Source organism: Mesoplodon bidens (genome assembly GCF_964165515.1).
Source record: "Mesoplodon bidens genome assembly, chromosome: 3".
Lineage (NCBI taxonomy): Eukaryota > Metazoa > Chordata > Mammalia > Artiodactyla > Ziphiidae > Mesoplodon > Mesoplodon bidens.
The window spans coordinates 134,778,888-134,800,432 of record NC_138178.1 but is presented as its reverse complement, the minus strand read 5'-3'; the positions used below and the strand labels follow the sequence as shown (position 1 = coordinate 134,800,432).

The 21,545-nt window shown below is 36.5% G+C and overlaps 1 protein-coding gene across 1 annotated transcript; it reads right to left on the bottom strand.

The window, feature by feature from the left end:
• Positions 1 to 749: 749 nt before the first annotated feature.
• NAA30 (N-alpha-acetyltransferase 30, NatC catalytic subunit) lies at positions 750 to 21,052 on the bottom strand. Its single transcript, XM_081229093.1, has 5 exons — positions 20,877 to 21,052; positions 19,827 to 20,610; positions 14,926 to 15,049; positions 13,106 to 13,161; positions 750 to 4,206 (listed from the first exon to the last, which is right to left on the bottom strand). The coding sequence occupies exons 2-5, from the start codon at positions 20,607 to 20,609 to the stop codon at positions 4,069 to 4,071; spliced, it is 1,101 nt and encodes a 366-aa protein (XP_081085219.1). The 5' UTR covers position 20,610; positions 20,877 to 21,052; the 3' UTR covers positions 750 to 4,068.
• Between the last annotated feature and the right edge of the window lie 493 nt (positions 21,053 to 21,545).

Below are 21,545 nucleotides of genomic sequence, written 5' to 3'. Positions count from 1 at the left end.
GGCTACAGGTTATTATTGATCTCTGTTCATAGGTGTGAAAGAACGGTATCAACTTTCTGGTCCTTATTAAGACAATTTATGAAGTATTTAGAATTCCATATAGGGCCCAAGTGAAACATGAACTCAGATATTTTCACTACATGACTATAAAAGAACAAAGTGAAGATCTGACAGGCATGATGAAAGTAATTTAGCAGTCTCAATTAAAACAGATCTCTTCTTCCACTAATATCCATAAGTCTTGAAATATGAAAGAATACGTAACTGCCATTTAAAGCTTCTCACAAGAATGGGACAAAAAGCCCTTTAGATATTGCTCTATTTTCCTTTGGTCTTAGCAAGGGGAAAACAAAACAAAACAAAACATTTCTTAAGTATAAACAAAAAAGAGTAAATTAAAATAAAAACTGTCTTACAAATAAATCGCTACGGGACAAGGACAGAAAAACAAGTTTTGGTTTAATGCATGAGAAAATGCTCTCATTTGTATTGATTGCTGATATATGAGCTAATAACTCTGAATACTTTTAGTAAAGTCAAGTTCATGTTGTTACTTTCAAATTTGTCAGAACACAAGGTGAGAGAGATAACAATTGTGTATCACTTCTTCCAAATAACTCTTAGATGCAAGGCAGGAAGTGGGGAACAAAATAGATTGCCTATTTTTTCTTTTTTCTTCTTAGTAGGTGAAAGTAAAACAACTCGAACATAAAATGCACACAGCTGTATCTAAAAGAAAAATGCAAACACAACTTAACCATACTTTATTTGACTGCATCTTATTTAGACAGCTTGCACATTTCAAATCCCATTAAAACTCTCTCTCCAAAAGGATATGGGACAATAGAAGAAAATTATGCAGCAATATCCAGTCATCAAACAGCAGTCCAATATTTTGAGATACACATGATATTTTATAGATACTCAACTCATATCTGACGTCAATATAATTTATGGTTATATTTTTACAAACCTGAAAGCCCTATAACAATATAGCACTCATTTTAGTGATGTCATGGTGCACTGAAAAGTAACTCTGATGCACTACCAATTTGCTTTTATCTATGCTCCTGGAAAGTGATGAACTTTATGATTTTTAGACACCATAATAAATATACACATCCAGTCTTATACATGTCAGCCAATACCATAACACAGGGCAAGGTAAAGTTAAAACATGTGACAAACAAACTTCTTTACATAGATTTGTCAAGCAAATGGGGAGGGTACTTTGGGGAAGAGGCAGAAAATATTAAAACCAATTTTTAATAGTAATTTTATTACTTTTTTTTTTTGCTGGCTTCAGCTTCAAAACTACTGTCTGGTTTATGATCTGTGGACTTCTCTAGTTTCATCCTAATGTAAGGGAAATTATAATCAGCCCACACATTAAAATGGTAGTATACCCGTTAGCTTCTTCAATACTAACATATATAGCTTCATGGTAGCATGTATAAAAATGTTCAGCAGTAGCAACTGCCAAACCAGTGTCAGTGGATAGTACAGTCAGTCTTAAAGAGGCAGCACCCCATTAAAAGAAAGTTGCACCAATTTTGCTCAGTTTTAGCCAAGTGAACTCGCTCTATCAATTTTCAATGGAGCTGTTTTAAGATTATATAAGAAAAATGAAAGCCCAAAATCAAAAATTAAGTTAATGTCTGATGCTACTTCACCTGAAATGGAGACTTAATTTTGGTGCTGGGTTACCATGCTAGAGGATAAAATTTTAGTCCACTTAAGTAAACAATTTCTGCACACCCAATTAAAGACACAAGGTAGACACAGATATTCAACAAACACCAGCTAAACAATATGACAACCATTTGACTTTTCAGTCACACAGTTAAGTTCGTGTTTAAAACACCCAGTCAATTCAGCAAAATTTGGTCAATTCTGGGTGAAAAGGTCAGTAGTGATGGTTTCATTGACAATCTGCCAAAAAATTAATGGCTGAACTAAAATTCTAGCGTGTATTTACTTTAGAACTGTCCTCATTAGTGAGTCAAGCAAATGTACGTTCATCAACAATCATTACCTATGAACCAGCAAGTCAAATATAAAGTGGTGAGATAAAATTTGATAATGAAAAGTACTGAACTATTTTATTAGTTCAATTCCCTCCATATTAAAAATAACAGAAGCATCATTATGATTGGTATTCCTCTAAGTGCTAGAGTCCAAATGAAGTCTGACCAAAAACGTACTCAAAGTGGTCACCTGGAAAGCTGAGTATTGTGTGGTCTTCATATTTTTAATGTAACCAGTATTCTGCCCATTAAACTTTCAAGGCAATATAAAATGGAAAGAAAAAGTTTTCTTTAAAAATAAGGAACTATAAATGATCCCATCAGCAGGAAGATTTTATTTTCACCAAATTTATGTATTTTTATTTTAAAAATACTTGTCACCATGTTCACTTTCAAGATACTACACTGAGCAAGGAGCAGCTTTCCCTTAAAAAAAAACAAAAAACAAACAAACAAAATAACAAAAAGGCAACAAACTTTCCTGAAAGGGGGCTTTTACCAACTGTTAATGGAGGTAGGGTTTTTAAAAATACAGTAATTATAGCCATAAAATAAAATTCAAACCAAATCCTAGAGCAGAAGTAAAGCATATCCAAATTAATGAAAAAACAATACATTCCTACAAAACGTTTTTCACAGAGAATGAATCTTTTCTTTAATGGGTACCTAGGTTTTCCAGTCAAATAAATTATCCATCACAGGTTTCCTGACTTAATTGAAAGCAATCAACTTTAAAATTAATTACATTGCACAGATTGGCCAAAACACAATGTAACTAATGAACATGGTGATGGCTATTAAGAAAACCTATAGAACTCATTCCAAGAATTTTCCATTTCTCCCTTTTGTTTTTCTGGGAACTAATAAAGCAAAGCTCCCCCAAGAATTTGCACAAGTAAGTGAAAAGAAAAGAAAATCAGTTTAAAACAGATACAGTGCACCTTGGAATTTATTTTCAAGACCAAGAACCAAAAGCGAAGCATTTTAAGAAATGGAAGCAATGTGAATCCAAACCAGGTGGGAAAAAAGTTCCAACTACTTTGTAAAAGCTGTTCCTCACAGCTTAGCAATAATTTTGATTAAATAAAATCATACCAATTTACATTAATTTTTCTACTCTTTTCCAAAAATTCCCTCACTCTCAAAAAAAAGTGCATCTAAAACCCAGCAATTCCCGGCTTCATCAACTTTTCTCATCCCTTTTGAGTCATTTCTCAAAGATTTTCCAAGTAGATTCAACTTCTTACTGTAAGAAAAGAAGGGACTTCTACAGTAAACCACTCTGTCACTCACCTGGAAAAAGTATCCAAATTATAAAAATCTGAAATAATTTATTACCAAATTTAGAATTTAAATAAAAACAAAAGTTTGCTTGCAAAGGCCTTAAAGAAAAGGAAAAGGTAGCATGCATTCAAAAACTATAGAGATGAAGACAAATATACTTATCTACACAGGCACTGGCAGACGCAATTTAATTGTTATCTTTACTCATTGTTAAGACACACCCAACCCTACATAACATTTTTTTTCATTCACTAATCACTGAGGTACCAATATTCAAGAATGGAAATTTAATATAGAAAAAATAAAACCTAAAATTGAAGCTTTTCCCCCACCCCCTCAGAAAACTATGGCAGGTTTCGTGTGAAATGTTAGTATACTCAAGAGATTTTTACAATCTACATTGGCTTTTTTAAGGAACAAAAATCATGTTCCACTTCCTGGTTCTGTGATAAAATTATCACTGTGTAAATAACAATGTCAGCAGACTTTGCAAATGAACAAACAAATCTTGGCTATCAACTGGCACATCTTGTTGGTACCAAAAGAACTCTTTAAGTTTAAAACAATCTCTTTTAATTCAGAACAAATGCGCCATGCCAAAGTGCAACAAATATTGTGCGACACTCAAATGAGACACTGACAGATAAGAGCTGCATGGAAATCACTAAATCCACCTGCAAAGCAATTCTGTACAAATTGCATTGCATGCAAAGGTCGATTCTGCATCGTTGGAAAGTTGTTCCTTGATGTCAGTTTCTCAACGCAGCCACAATTTAAGTCGCAGTGCATCAACTCCATTTAAATAGTATCTGAACAGCCTCTTATCTCGAACAAAACCAAGATTTTCATAAAGTTTCAAAGCAGACTTATTCGTTATTTCTGTTTCCAAAACAACCTTCAAAAAAAGAGAAAACTAAGTTATAATTTTATAATATTTGAAACTAATTTATAATTTCATAATTTGACAAATCACTTATAAACAATAAGATCAAATATTTAAGAAAAAGAAACTACATTTAATTGTTTTAGAGTTGATGGTGAAAACAGTAAATATTAATGATGTACAGGAAGAACCCAGAAAAACAGTTATCAGAATTATAAAAGTCATTCTCTCTCAGGGCAAGGCGGGGTGGGAACACTAGGGACATTTTCTTTTCTATTGATTTTTGTGAAATGTTTGGAACTTTTAGCAATGAGAATATACGTTTTATACTAAAACAAAGATGAATTCGTTCCCTGTATAGTGTGACAAAAAAATGAAGAAAAAAATCAACAATCAAAGATTTAAGAAAATAAACCAGTACTTGAAACTATTCAGATTGACCTCCAACTCCTATATTTTCATTAATATGTCATCCTTTATCCTGGCAACAGCTACCATATTTGTCTACGGTCAAGACCAGAGTCTGCAAACTATCGTCCTTAGACCAAATATGCCTACTGCCTGTTTTTGTAGATAAAGTTTTATTGAAACACAGCCATGTCCATTGGTCTGCATGATGTTTATTGCTGCTTTCTCAATACAACAGCAGACCTGAGCAGTCGCACCAGAGACCTGTGGGCTGCAAAGCCTAAAATATTTACTATCAGGCTCTTTGTAGAGAAAGTTTGCCAAACCTAGATCAAAGGTACCAAAACTTTAGTGTATCTGGAGGGCTTATTAAAATAGTTTGCTGCACCTCCCCTCCAGAGTTTCTGAGTAGGTTTGGGGTGGTGCCCAAGAATCTGCATTTTGAAAAAATTGCCAGGTGATGTTGATTGCTGCTGGTAAGGAGATGACATTCTGAGAACTACATTCTGAGAATGTCTAGACACTATGGATATCAACATTTAACAGAGGTATTAACTTCTATCTGGGTCTTTTAAAATATTACTGAACCAGTGGCCCTGACAATGAAGAACTGATACTTTTGACCATTATGTGATGTTCTTCTACTTTACTTCTACCTTCCCCTACCAAAATATCCTCTATCCCATCCTCCCAACTTTTACATACATAGCTCTATTTGCTTTTCTATTGATTCTCTACTTACCTCACTGAGAATCAACACAGTGAGTCAGTTACTGTCGGGATGTTATAACCCTGAGGTGTTTGGAGTGGGAAAAAAGGGCAAAGTATAATTAAACAAAGGCCCAAGTAAAGCCTATGAGTCTCTTCCTGTTCTATCGCAAGCCATAAAAAAAAATCTGACAAGAATTCAAGCAACAGATATAAATAATAGAGAAAAGACTGTACTTCAACTCACCGGATCCAAAAAACTGATGATCAACTCCTCTACAATTCCGCACATCAGTAACAAGGTCTCCATCACATCAATGTCTCAAACCTAAAACCTAAGAGTCATCTCTGTACTTCCTTCCTCTCCACACCCCTACATACATCCAAGCATTGAGTATTTCAATTTTCTCTCTTAAATCTCTCTTAAACTGATCCTCTTCTTTCTATCCCCATTGACAACATTCTAGTCTAAGCTGCCATCAACTTTTATTATAAATACAAGAACCTCCTAACCCAAACGTCTCCCACTCTAAGTACAGTGATGCTCGTTAATTCCCTGCTTACAACCATTTATTGACTCTCTTTTGTCCTCAAGAAAACGTCCACAATCTAACAGTAATCTAAAGAGACCTAAAAGGTCCATCAAGATATGGCCTCTACCTACCTTGCTAACTGTGCTTTAGGTCTCCTCCCCTTACTCGCCACGATCAACACTAAACTTTCAGTTTCTGGAACCCACCATTAACTTTCCTACCTTAGACCTTTCACATAAGCTGTTTTCTCTGTCTGGAAGAACACTCTTCCCATCCTCCTCTTCTTGCTTTTGGCCTTAGCATGTCACTTCCAGACTGCAGAGTATCTCTTTCCCCTCATAGTACCCCACAGCACTCGGCACTGCTCCTTGTTCAACTGTACTTTCATTCAATGTTTGATGAATATGACATCTTTCCCAGCTGGTGAACCCAACAATGACAGGGATCATGGGTACCTTGTTCACAGCCATTTCCTCTGCACCTAACACACTGCTTGACACATAGAAGGCTCTTAAACATGTGTTAATTATATATGCCCTTAGTACCTTTCATTATATTACATACATTACATAAATAGGAAACAAATGAAAGTACTGCCAAGCTTTTAAATGACCAGAGTACTTAAACAGAAAGTATCATCTTACGGCAATTACCTATGCAAACAACTCATGAGAGCAAATCACACACTAACCCAAACTTTAAAAAGATCTAAAAACAAGTAATTAATAGTTCAAGATCAAGGGAAAATGTTCCTATAAAAGTTATACAGAAAGCAAACTTGTTTGAGTTGTTGCAGCTTTATTGCTTCTCATATTAATTGTTTTGATTTAACATTTTAGCTGTAATTAGGTGCTGGCATAAAACAGAATTCCAGGAATTACTCAAGAGAATAGTTCCAAACTGGTAAATTGCATTGACCAGACTGGGGTGTTCCAAACTGGAGGATGGCATACATTACTGAACATTAAACAATGAAAATAAAATTAAAAGATGAAACTAAAAATTAAAAGATGAAAATAAAAACTCAACAATTTCTCTCTGCTCTTAAAAAAATGGAATTTAATGTTCAGTAATGTATGCCATCCTCCAGTTTGGAACACCCCAGTCTGGTCAATGCAATTTACCAGTTGGGAACTATTGTCTTGAGTAATTCCTAGAATTCTGTTTTATGCCAGCACCTAATTACAGCTAAAATGTTAAATCAAAACAATTAATATGAGAAGCAATAAAGCTGCAACAACTCAAAACTTAGAACTGATTTCACAGAAATAAAAAGGAGAGTGACAGTGTAAAAAAAAAAAAAACTAATACTTTTTGAAGGCTTACTAAGTGCTATGTAAAGCATTTCACATGCATTATCTCATATTACATGCATTTGTCATAACGTTATTTTCACAAGAACCCTATGAAACAGATATATCTCTAACTTACAAGTGAATGAAACTCAAGGCCATCAGTAGAACAAGAATAGACCAGACTCCAAATGTGAACTAGAGTTTAATAGTATCCACTCTTCTGTACCTGTGATTGCATCCCAAAGTAAAACAAAGCAGTGAATGGGAGATCTAACATAATGAAGGGGATCCAAGTCCATATTCATTAATATCTAGCAATCTAAAATATTCAAAACACAGCTGAGGCTAACTATAGCTACATAAATATACACTTGACGTGTAAGTTAAGCGTTGAATTCAGGTTTTTTGGCATCCTAACAGATTAATAAAATAAAGCCCAATTTACAGAAGAACATTACACAAAGGGCTAACACCTTGGTTAAAATGAAAAGATTCTCTCAGCACACTCACATTCTCTAATCAAAGAGATCATGTATTATTTGACACAACAGAAAACGCCACAAAAAAAGTAACTACTTTTTAACACTTAATTACGAAATTCTTATAAACACACTAAAAGAGAATCTGGGTTTACACTGGAAACTCTCTATAAAATTATTCTTTTAGTCCACATCATGGGAATATTATATAGGAAGCCAAAGCGTAATAAGGTTATTTTAATCCTAAAGAAACTTGACCAAGTTGAATTCTACTTAACAGAAAATAAGGGTTACAGTGAAGTTCTACGGATTCTCTCAGGAACAAACCATTGTCAGGATGAGCCAAACCATTACAGTTTAGAAAGCCTTTTTTAATATTACAGGCTAGGAGCTCCTGGAGGGACAGCAAGCACTATTTTATTGTCTAGCACCTCACAGGCCTTACACCGACAATGCTGACTGAACAATTTTATTGCTCTTCATAACATCCCTTTAAGATCAGAATCACCATCACACTGCACAAAGAGACAGATTTTAAAAAGTTAAATGACATTCCTATAATCACACAACTATATCGACAGAAGATGGATCTAGAACCCAGGCTTATCATATCCAGTTCTTTAACTAGGCCAAACTACTCAACCAAAAATCCTTACAGTTTAAATAATTCCATTTTACTCTGTTCTTTACCTAACAGCCTCTGTCTCACAGCCAAACTATATGTTTCCAATGAAACTAAAAATGTTAAACATATAATTATTAAACACAAAAAGCTTAAAAGTCATCTTGTACATTACCATAAAATGTATGTTATTTTGTTAACATGTAACAGGTTTATTATTGGTTATTTAAATAAATTTCCCACTGTTGGTGGGAATGTAAATTGCTACAGACATTATGGAAAATAGTGTGATGGTTCCTCAAATTAAAAATAGAACTATCATATGATCCAGCAATCACACTTCTGGGTATACAACCAAAGGAAGTAAAATCAGGACCTCAAAGAGGTCCCCATGTTCATTACAGCATTATCACAGTAGCCAAGATAAGGAAACAACATAAATGTTCATCAACAAATGGATGGATAAAGTGGTGTGCACGCATATATACATACACATACAAACACACACACTCTAGAATATTTTTTGGCCTTAAAAACAGAAATCCTGCCAGTGTGACAACATGGGTGAACCTGGAGGGCATTACCCGGAGTAAAATGCATCAAACATAGAAAAACAAGTACTGCGTGATCTCACTTATATGCAGAAACTAAAATAGTCAGACTTAATAGAAGCAGAGTGTAGAATGGTGGCTCCAAGGGGTTGGGGACAGACAAAAATAGGAAGATGCTGGTCAACTAAAAATGTTTTAAGGTCACATACTGCACACTTAACCTCCATTAAGAAATTCTGATTCCAGTATATTTTCATCATTTATGAGTTAGTTCTGAGTATTAATATCATAGTAACCATACCATAAATCTAAAAAAAAATTTGAAATTTAAATTTCCAGAGATGAAGATTTCAGGGACATCTACAGCTTAAAACGTAAAGTACTGTTCATCATGCTGCTCCATTCATTCTAATTTATGTCCAAAAAAAGTACATAAAAGTAAATGGCCACCATGTGGGTTCATTATTTTAGGTACACAAGAAAACTCATTCATGTTACTTGTATATATTTTTCTTACTGTCTCCCCTAATGTAAAACCCAAGCGCAAGAAGCTTCTCCTAGTAGCCAGTAAATGTTTGGCAGCCAGACCACATAGAAGAGTAACCAAATTCAAGCCAGATTAGCAATATAGGTAATGCATTTCTTATTCATGAAGTAATGGATCCACTTGTTTCTTTTTTTGATGCTATAACTTTTTAGTCAGATCCAAATATACAGAAAATGGAAAAGATCTTTAGCTACGCTGTTTAAACATATCTAATTCTGATATAAAAAGTTAGGAAAGTCATAGTAAGGCAAAATGAAAAGATCTATTAGACCAGAAGAATAATACCATTGTTATTTGGGCAAAAGCAAGATCTACATTTCAACTCTGTGAAATGTACAGATCTACCTTTCAACTAACCTCAGTTTAATTCACTCTGAATTTATCTTAAAACGACAAGTGGCAACCAAAAGCAATATAAACATGACTCAAGGTCATAAATAAATTTTGCAAACGGAACAGAAAGTAAAAATTGACTGGATGTGCATAGTAAAGCTTCATAGAGATTTCCAAATGTATCTCTCTTAATAGGCTCATAGATTCAAAAATCTCTCTCTGTAAGATTGAAAAAACAGCAGCACGACCTAAGCAGTAGAAAATGTAATTTAAAACCCTTCCCAAATGTCTTTCTGATAATTTGTCAAAATTTCTTAACACTTTAAAAGAAAGGAAGGTTGGCCTAACTTAATGAAAGTAACATCGCATGTCAGTTATTTTATAATTTGGTCATTGTATTCTTGGAGAATTATAATTTCAAAGTTTTCCTCAGAACAATGAATTATATACAAAACTATTTTTATATATAATTGCTTTTATCAAAAGGTACTTTAATAACTTGGTTAACCCTGCAGATATATATTTTTTTCAGATATATTTTTTATGTACACACACGCAAAAAAAAAGACGATTGCTGTTCTTAAAAGCTTAGAGAGAAAGCCAAGTTAAAAACTAATTAGATTGGGAGATGGGGATTGACATATATACACTAATATGTATAAAATAGATAACTAATAAGAACCTGCTGTATAAAAAAATAAATAAAACTAAAAAAAAGAAAAGAACTAAAAAACAATTTTTAATGAAAAAAAATAGACAAATCGAAATTCAAAAGTCCACCCCCCCCCCAAAAAAAAGAGGCATAGATAAGATACTGGAGGCACAAAACTGATCATTCAACCAGTATTTATGAACCATGTACTCCATCACAAATGCTGTACTAAGTACTAAGAATACAGCAGTAAACAAGAAAAGGTATCTCTGCTCTCAGTGGCTAAGGCACAGTCTCTGAACAAGTAAATTTAAGCATAGTAAGTATTACAGAAAGGGAGGTCAAGAAAACCAGAGAAGGTGCAATTGATTCTGTCCAGAGGATCAAGGAAAACTTAAAAGGAGTTGTTGATATCTGAATTGGGTCTTAAAAGACTGAGAAGCATTTTAATAAGCTGAGGAAGACCAAGAAGCTACTGGGTCTAGCAAATACAAAGTAGTTACACTGGAGTGGAGGGGAAAGAAACCAAACCAAACAGGATGAGATGGTAACATAAGGAAGTAGAACCAAACAACACACTACCATCAAAAATTAGAAGGGTAAAGAGGACAGAAGAGTTTGTTGCTTATATGGTTTAAAACTCAATGAAAGGGAAAGTGAAAGCCTAATAAAGAGTAAGCAAGAGTTCTGTCCCTTTCTATAGCAAATCCTTTATCTGAACAATATGGGGCACAGATAACCAATTTTTTTAAACCATGGAAGACTTCCCTAGTCCAGAGGCAGAGCTATTCAAACTGCAAAACCCATCCACTTAAAACCATACAACAGAAATAAGTTCATGGAACTATACCCATTTCAGTCTAAGATTGAGTAAAACTCATTGCTTGAAAAGTAAGAAAAATGAATCAGAATTTTAGGCCCACAATGAATAGTTCTACCATAAAATGTATCACTAATTTAGGCCTTAACCTTAAGACTATAACAATATAACCGAAATCTCATCATTCCTCAGAACTTTCAAAGAAAAACCAATACTATTTAAACATTTGATCAGTTAAGGTAAAGCATACTACCTGTCTCATAGGCAGTAACTAGGAGAACTCAGCAAAGGCTTTCATAAGGGACATAATACTCCCTCCTTGTAACATCCCTGTTCACTGGGAACCACACTACTCAGTAGAGGATCAAAACATGGTCTTATCATCCAAAAGATTTCTCCGAACTGTTAATCAGCTTTTGTGAAGCCTGACTTCTATTCTTGATGAGCTGTCTAAGCCAATATAGCCATGGTCCATATTGGACTTACACTGATGAAAAAATTTATATTCAATTCTATACTCAAATTTTAGTTACCAATGATGTAATCAGGGCCACTGTACCTTTTACTTTTTGAAATTAAAAGCTGTGAATATGAGATCCTTTGCCACGTGCGAATTTTCTTATTTGGGGTAAAAAAATTAAATAGCCGTAAATCCCAGGATGTCCTCCCTGTGCTGCCCAATATGTCTGTAGGCCTTCTCATACAACCACCATTTAGTGTGATCTGTCAAACTACGAACTATGAATGTGGACAAGGAGCGTGAGAATACTCTGCTGTACATCTGTATGACATGGAATCCTGTTCATGAGTTACTGTTAAGTGGAAAAAGCAGTTATAGCAGAATAATAACTGTGATTTCATTTGTATAAAAAAGTATGGGTAAACATCTGCATTCACATGTGCTTAGAAAATGGGAGGATGCAAACTGCAAGATTAATAGCAGCTATAAGTGGAAAGAAAGATGAAGAGTTGAAAAGCGTGAAGATGGTAAAAGAAAGGACTTTGCAGCCCAAATACACACACACAAATAATGATGGTTAGTGACCGTGAATAAATTTTGTACCAAAAAAAAACCCCACTTAAAAAAAAGAAAAGTAACCAAAACAAGTTATTTATTGCAGTCTGAGAAAAAAATTACCTAATTTCAAGTATTTTGAGAACTCTCTAAGGCATATTTGCCCTCCAATAATAAAGACAAGTGTTAGTAGTAACACTCATAAAATTACTAGCACAACTCTGGTCCTTCTTAGTCACCACTGTTATATTAAAGATATCTATACTTCCCTAGTTTATACTTATTCCCTTCCACATTACATAATAGTAAATCTTAACATTCCCAACCATCACTATTATTTATTGAGCACCTACCATATGTAAAGCAGTGCTGCAAGATACAAAGAAACTACCTGCCTTCAGGCCTTACAAACAAGCTGAAGAGAGAAGACACTTTTATGCTAATTTACAGAGAGCTCTACATTTAAAAAGTGGTTGTCTTTCCCCCCTCCAGCCTTATTATTTAATGCTGAGATTTTTTCAAATGTGAAATGTTCTTCATATGGGCTGACAGTTGGCCCACAGGAAAAAATATATATATATATATATTATTTAGAGAGAAACCAAAGCCAATACACAAGTAAATTATAATAAGGTTTATAATAAAAGCTACCTTAAATGATTTAACTGATAACAAATCAGAGCTCTGAATACCAGTTATTTACTGAAAATATCTAAAATTTTACCTTTACATTCTGACACAAATTTTAGCTCCCATTATCATCTTAAAATTTGTTCTAGGTCAAAATTCATGTGTTTTTAAATGGAATATAATTTTCAGCACAAGTTACATTTGTATAATAATAGCTTGCAATGAAATCTGCAGTACAATTTTTTATGGGCTATTTATAAAAATACCCAGTAGAATACAGCCCAGGATAAAAGGTCTTAAACATTTAGGAAGACTTACCTCATCACAGTCTCCTTCAACCATAGCATATATAGCTTTCTTAACCAAGTTAGTACCTAGAATATAGAGCTGAGTATTAATGAAGTAAAAAATGTAATTAGTTTCTTAAAAATACCTAATTATAATATTCATAAGAAGCAAAGAAATGTCAAATGCTAGGTTCTACCCTGAATGAGATACACAGATTATCTCAAATTAAGTGGGAAAAAAAATTTAGACTTAGAACTGAGAGGCCAATAGGACCTGTGCATAGCAATACAAGTTTCCTCTTGAAAGACCTATCTCCTGATATATATCCTTTTCTCAAGTGTAAATGCTATTTAATTCCAAGAGAAAAGGTAAGATATGGCCAGAGCAACCCAGGAACGTCTTCAGCTGGTAAGAGCTCACTCCATGACCTTTGAGCCAATCTTGCCAAAGATCACACCAGAATTGCTGTGACCCAGAGTGCGCCCAAGACACTGTGTTAGTTTCCACAAACCTTATAGTAAGCCTGGGCACACCAAATGATGTCAGTGGTGTGTCTATATCCTAGTTTAGGGTCAGATATACTTAGCACATTAAAGGGAAAACAAATGCTAAATCTGATCTTAAGAGAAGAAATCCAAATTTTCTCTCTCAATTTTCAAACCATGAACATAAGCAAGCACACGTTACATGGGCCATACAAAATATGTCTGAGGGCCAGGATGCAATCTTCAAGCACTGGTTTCTGCCCTCTGAAGTAGCCAATTTGCCTATCATTTGCCATGAGTCCTTACCAGCTCCTTTTAATACATCAAAGACTCAAACTTGGCTTGTATAACAAGCCCAATTCATTAAACATCTTAGTGGCAAACTGTAACACTATAAGAAAAGTTGGCTGAACCTAATGTATAAAGTAAACCTATTCATAATGACTTCTCATGATGTCTCAGATTGTGTGAACCAGTCTTAAACTGGACATACACTCATAGTTTAAAAAAAAAAAACTACAAGTGACAAAACTGCTAGTAATTAAATACTGGTACAGGCATCAAACTCTTTTTTCATGAATACTTACTTAGCTTCAGTACCTCTCAGAATTTGCCATGCTCAGACAAGTGCTTTTCTACCTGATCCTCTATCTTGAACAAAGAGCCAGTAGGTCTTAGACACTATGACAGCTGTTCTTAACAGGCTTACATCATAGCCACCTGGGGAACTTTCAGACCTACTTCTAACAGGACAAATAAGATTCTCAAGGGGAGGGGCCTAAGCATTTGTTTTTAAACCACCCAGATGATTCTAATGACCATTATAAACCATGAGTATAAGATTAACTGCAAATGCCAGGAAGGGTAGCCCAGGAAAGAGATGAGTTTGGGAATAGTAGTAAGAAACAATTCTCCTTTTTCCTGGTCCTTCCCGAATTGCTAATATAATGTTTGATGACTAGTATAAATAATGGTAACAATTTCTCCATAATTTTGCCTTGATTGAGGACCATTTAACCCAAGTACAGACAGCTGCTTGAGTGCTGTGATCAAGCACCCTAATAATGCTATTAAAAACTGCAGAACTTAGTATAATGCAAAGCAGTTTGGATGTGATAAAAAAAATGTCTGGAGATGAAAACTGATCACCTTCTAATTGTTAGAAAGACAATCTCTCAAATAATTAAACAGTAATAAAGGAAACAATTCATTTTTAAAACATTTTGAAAATATTTTGAAATAAAAGCCATTTTCTTCCCTCCGCTTCATGCTCATTTCTACATACTATTTACATTTAAGTCTTCTGCTTCAAAAAAAAAAAGAAAAGAACTTAGGCATTTTTTTGTGACATAATATTTTTCTTACCAATGCCATTTCTCCTGTATTTGGAATCCACGGCTAACATGGCTATATAACCTCTGCGGAACATCTTTTTGTGCATATCCAACTTGCAAACGATGGCACCTACACACTCCTCCCCTACCATGGCCTTAAAAATAAACAAACAGTTACAAAGAATACATTGCCATCAGGTATTGCATAATTACCCACAGAAACAGCAGCCAACCATTGGTCAGTGTTTCTGAGGGAGGAAGAAATAATGAGGATTCTAGCAAGAGAGCAGTCACAGAAGTGTCAGAAATCTAAATCCCAGAACTCCTTCAAATGTTCTAGTTTTAAAATCTTTCAACATTCTTTAGGACATGAATTTCTTAGGCTCATTATTAAAGCCTAGGGGAAAAAAAAAAGCAAATTTCCACATGGTAAACATTCAAGTACTTTATGAGGTGCTTATAATTAGTTGCAATAAAGAGCTACATGTTTAAGATTTGGGAAAGGGGAAACATGTGAAAATAATTTTTTTAAGAAAGTCTTTTCATTAGATATCACAAAATATTGTGAAACTTATCAACAGAGTACTATGAATTTATATTTAATTATAATAAAGTTTTAGTGAAAGACAGATAAAAGACATAATATTTATACCTGAATAATAGTTAGATTTTGATCAGGGAAAAAAAATCTAAAAGAAAAAGGATCATTTTTAAGGTATTCCTTAGATCCTACCTAAGGGGTTTTTGTTACTGAAGGACTACAAAAACTAGGTATACGATGGTCTCATTTTTAGGGCTCTCCTGACAGTGTGAGTCATTGCCATAAAGCTCACAGAATATCTAGAACTCAAAACCAAAGCTTCATATTAAAGCAAAAGCTGTAATTTTTACAGAGCTTTCTATTTTAATAAAAATGTACAGCCTTCCAAAGATTACTTATTAAATAAAAGCTAATCAGCCTCCATTTTCATTAAAATTTCCAGTATCACCATTGAAAATATGTTTTTCAAAAATTCCATCACCAACAAAAAGTGCTAGTAAATACTGTACTCTGGTAAATATAAATAGGGCAATAGTTCCAATTGTTTAATAATGTGTCAGACAGAAATACTTGTTTACTGTAAAGAGCCCTCATAAAAAAAAATATGAAAGCTTCAAATCATCTCTTAATAAAATTAACTTTTCAGAAACTATTTCAACAACAAAAACCAGGAAAGGGTTAAAAAAATCAATAAGCAAAGCCCAATTTACACTTAATACCTCTCTTATCTTGAATCTGTTATGACTTTTTTTAGTTCATCATTCTGTAAATTGATTAAAAAGCCATTTTTTCAACTGTGGAGAAATCTTTAGGCAAGCTAATTCTAATCCATTTCACTCAAGCCTAAACTAGGTCAGGAGGGCTATTAATTTTATTTACTTATTTTAATTGAAGTATAGTTGATTTACTTTGAAGGGATATTAAATTTAACAATCTACACTAATTCATTTCTGTTTTATCAACACAATCCAGAATTATTTGGGGTCAATAAACCTCTAAAATTGTTATTTCCATTTTCATTCATGATAAATCAATTTGGTTCTTTCAAAATTCTTTTGAAAAGTAAAATTTCTTTCTGTATTAAGTCCTGAAACATATACAAAAGTTGCCTGGTTGAACAGCATTTTCTGATTTGAACATAACTTATTTCAGATAGATGTGTGTGGTTGTGTATGTGTGTGCATACATCAGAGATGAGAGGTACATTAAAAAAATTTTGACCTGACCTCATAAGCTAGGAGAAATGGAAATCTATATAAATCTATGATACAAAATTATAGGACAGCTACATTTCACAGTTAATAAACCATTCAAAAGGGGAAAAAATTAAAACCACTAGACACAATATAACTGGACAATACTTTCAACCTGGATAGGCATTTCAAACAAATCTTATTTGTCCTCGGACCAAGAAAGTAATAAGCAAACAAAGTATTATATTAGTTCACTCTTAGACTAGATTGATTTCTTACTAATCAAGAATCTATAGGAACAAAAATCAAGTTGTACACATCATTTAAAAATAAAAGCCCAATATATGATTCACTGTTACTAGTAAGATGTTTAGTGAGGAAGGCCAATTCTGTATTGTTTCCTGATAAATTGCTGATGAATATACACTTACAAGAATCACTGAACTGCATGTTAAGTTTTTACAAATAAAAGCTTCTGCACATACATTTGGAACTCATGCTATTAAAGTGTGTTCTTTTTTTCAAGGATGGGAACTGAAAAATTCCAGGCAAGATTAAAATTTAACTCTACAAGGCCAAATGCTTGTCAATCTATAAAACTTGAAAAATTTAAGTTGGGTGAAATACGGATTCCCAAATTCCAGAATATCACACATAGGAAAACAGAGAAATCTGAAATTTAAATGTAGAACAAATAGCAGAAGTACTATAGTATATCACTGGTAATAAGTTTAAGAAGTTCAAAAAGGCACCAACAACTGAAAATACCATGAACTCAAAAGAGACAGAGATAAATTAGTTAAGTACAGAGTAAATGGCAGTGCCTCCCATTTGTACAATACCATACTTTCACATCTGTTACAATTATTAGCAAGAATCATTAGAAACTGTCACTTTTGTTAGTCAAATATGGTCAAGTATTGGCGATTTTCTAAGGTTCAACCGCATATATTCCATTTGATCCACTGCAGGTTACTCATGGAAACCAGGAACATTCTGGAGATTTCTAGTCTCTTAATATCGATGTCTGCAAGGACAACTATTACTTGGTGAAGCATAACTTGGTGACACAAGGATCTTGGCTGAATGACTCAAGGGTATGTCATTTTTCAGCTTCTTAGCTGTTTCCATAATGACAGGCCAGGAGACCCGGGTTCTAGCTTTACATCTCTGGACACTAAATATCTGGAGATGTGAACATTTTAAGTCGCTCTGGTCTTTAAATTTTTTTTCATTAAAAAAAAAAAATGAAGCTGAACTAGATTATCTCTAGGACCCTTTATAGTTCTAAAATAGTATGAACTGAAATAAACATACACTTATATTTGTTTTAAATTAGTTCTCATGAGAAATTCAAATTTTTTAAACACCAATATAAAGGCCCCAGTTCCAAATGGCCTCTGATTTTTTAACTATTGTTTTATGCTCAATACGTCCAGATCCATACTTGCATTAGTAAACCTTACAGGTCAACCACTTGCATATTATCACAATTTCTAGATATTCAGAGTTTAATGTTAAACAAACTGGCTATTAAGGGTTAAAGGTCAAATTAGCTGTTGAATTGGGAGGAGTCTATGTAAAATCAAAGTAAAGTTTACTAATATGCAGTTTATCAGAGTTTAAAATGGCAGACAAGTTGAGAGAGGTCTAGGTAATACCAGAACTCAAAAGTTGACTAATCATCACACATACACAACTATTTTCTGGAATTAACAGAAATACATACACTATTTCAATTTAAAGTGTAACTAAATTGTATGCTTTTGTGAATTAACTTACAATTAAATCAATCTACAATCGTCAGCATTTGTAATAGAATTTGATATGACATTTATAATAATGCTATGAAAACCATCTTCCCATATTCATTTGACACAGACGTGTCTTAGAACTTCTATTTTGATGCAACGGTTAGAATCCTGTAAGAGCAGTTTTGTAGAATATAAAATAGGTCCCAGTTTAAACAAACATACTAAACTGAAGTTTAACAAAGTGAATGCAGAAAACAGCACAGCTACCATTATCAACAATACTGAGGTTATATTTTCAGATCACCACCAAGCTATAGTATCAAAAAGACAGATTTCTAAAGTATTGTCAAAGCATCTTACAGGGAATTAGTAAATGCAATTAAGTCAATTCTAAAACAACAAATAATGGTAGTGGCTTTTCCCTTCACATATCATGAAGCACTCCTTAAAAGCATGTTATCTTTCTTCAATAAAATTCAATGGAAACAACATGCTTGTGAGTACATGATACAAAGCACATACCTGCCATCAATATTTAAGTGAAAGGTTTCATACAGACTGAAATTGGTCAATATTATTGGGAAACTATTGGTACTACTAGTACTACATAAGTCAAACAAAAAAAATATTCAGCTTGTTTGGTTAAGCCAAGTCTTTTTTACTCATATATTAAGCAAAAAATTTCTGTCAACTACATTACACACAAGCCAGCAATAGCACTAGAACTTAAGCATATCTATGACCAGCTTCTTTAAAAAAAAAGAAAAAAAATTAGATTAGTTAACAATTTCACACTTAGTTTCCTACACTCCCCAAAAGGGTATTTTGTTCAAGTTTCAGGAGTCTTTCAGCCACCAGAAGTGTTAGTAGCGCCTTCTGCAACCGTGCACCAGAAAGCAGGCTGGCTACAACTGTTAACTGCCCTGCTGAAGTAAAAGGAAACAATCTCCATAATTATGGAATACGCTCCTAAGATTTAATTCTCCAGTGTGGCCACAGCAAGTTTACTGACAATCATGTTCACCAAAACATGTTTATGCATACACTCTTCCCTGATTATGGCTGTAATTGAGAGATTAATAAGGCCTGTATCCGAACAGAACCATGTTCAAATTAAATGACTGCAAAGTGCTTTGAGGATGAGGGAGGATAATTAAAGACGGTTAAACATGATTATAAGCTAATGTAAACAGGATACAAGACCCCCAACATGCATCACACAGGCTTATTGCATTTACATCAGTATCAAGTTAACCCGGATCATGAAGCCTTACCTTCAAAGCAGTTTCATTAAATAATTAGGAGTGCATACACGCACTTTACATCACGTAACGTACTATGAAATGCAGGATACATCCACTGCCACTCCAGCCCTCACACTCCCTGCCCCGCACGGCCTGGATCTCTCTGCTGGGTTCACCCTTTTTTCATTCCACCCACTTACCAAGAAGCACAGCTGTGGCCAGTTGTGGATAAAATATCTATAGGTATAAATGGAGTAGGGTTCAGACAGATCTTTGGTGATCAGTCTCATGATATCGGGCATTTGCAGCTCGGATTCATATCGGACATAACGTATAGTCCGATCCTCCCCAGGCTCAACCTCCCGGCCTGAAGGGCTTCTCAAACTGCAGCCGGCGGTCAGGGATGAAGACAGCAGCCGCACCTGCTCGTCTTCCTCCTCCTCCTGCTCCGGGCCCTCCGCCAGTCCATTGCGGGCCGCCGTGGGATCGCTCGCCGCCGCTGCCTCTGCGGGGCTGGGGAGCGCAGTTCTTGCATTATTGGGGAGGCAGGGAGGGGGGCTCTCGCCCGAGTGTACCCCGGCTCCTTTTGTTGCAGTCGCTCTGGGGCCCCCGGTGGGGGTGGCCGTGACCGTGGCCGCCTCGGCCGCGCTCAAAACCTTGCTCTTGAGGGAGGCGGCCGTCCGGAGGTGCCGCAGTTCGGGGTTGATCAATCCGTTGAGCTGCAGCTGCTCCTGCGGCGGCTGGGGGCAGCGGAGGCACGGATGCCCCTTGGCCGCCGCCGTCGCCTCGCCGCCCGCCGGGCTCCCGCCGCCGCCGCCGCCGCCGCCACCGCTGGCTTCGTGCTCCTCGTCGTCCTCCTCGTCCTCGCTGCAGCAGGCGAGGGCGGCCCCCGCCGGGAAGGGACAGCGGGGCTCGGCCGCCGCCGAGGCCGGAGGTGCTGGTGGTGGGAGGAGGCTGCTAGGCCCAGGCGGTACCTCCGCCATCCTAGAGGAGACACAGACCGAGAGGGGAAGCCATGAGACCCGGCGTGCGAGCGCGGAGTAGAGGTAACGGGGGGCGGGGGGCGGCGAGGGTCGGGGGGGAAACAAAGGCAGAAACCGTCCCTCACAGAGCTGGCGCCCCAATTCCGCGGGCCCCCCCCAACTCTTCAGCGCCGCCCAGCTGCTCAGCCGGCCACCGTCCCCGTCCGCACGCGCCCATCCGCCAGCCCTGTCACCCGCGGCCCCTCCCCGTCCCCACCGCAGGCTCACCCCGCACAGGTCCCCGCCGCCACTGCCGCCACTCCTCTTCCTCCTCGGCTGCCGCCGCCTCCCGCACCGCCGCTGCTGCCTCCACCGCGGCCAAGGCTCACACTCAGCCGCCGTCGCCGTAAAGCGCCTCGGCTGTTACCCCGGGTAAAGTTTCCTGGGCCTGGCTTTACGACACTTCCCTGCCTGCCGGCTGCCGGGGCCGAGGGAAAGGGGCGTGAAGGGAGGTGACCTGTGGAGGGGCGGGGACGAAGGTGTCTCCTACGGGCCCCGGGGGAGGCCGCGTGCTAATGGGTGGGGCTGTAGGGCGGGGAAGTTGCAGAGAGCTTTGGAGTCACCAGCTCCCAACCCACTGTCCTCGGCCTTGGGGCTCAACCGCGGATCTTGCAACGCGAGGCCCGGGAAGGATGGGCGGGACAGGCGCTCCCACGGAGCTGCCGCGAAGCCCAACCGCTCCGGGCCTGCTGCTCCGGCCTTGGACAAGTCTCCTAAAAATGCTTTTCCTCAGCTGTACAACGTTTAACCTTAGATCTGACCGGGGGCGGGGGGAGGGCTACCCGCGTCCCTTAAAAATTGAGCAAATCTGGAGAGAAAAACCCCTGAAAAGGAGAGGAAGTTTAAAACTTTGAACTGTGAAAAATATGGGAATGACTGATGAAAACTGGTCGTTTG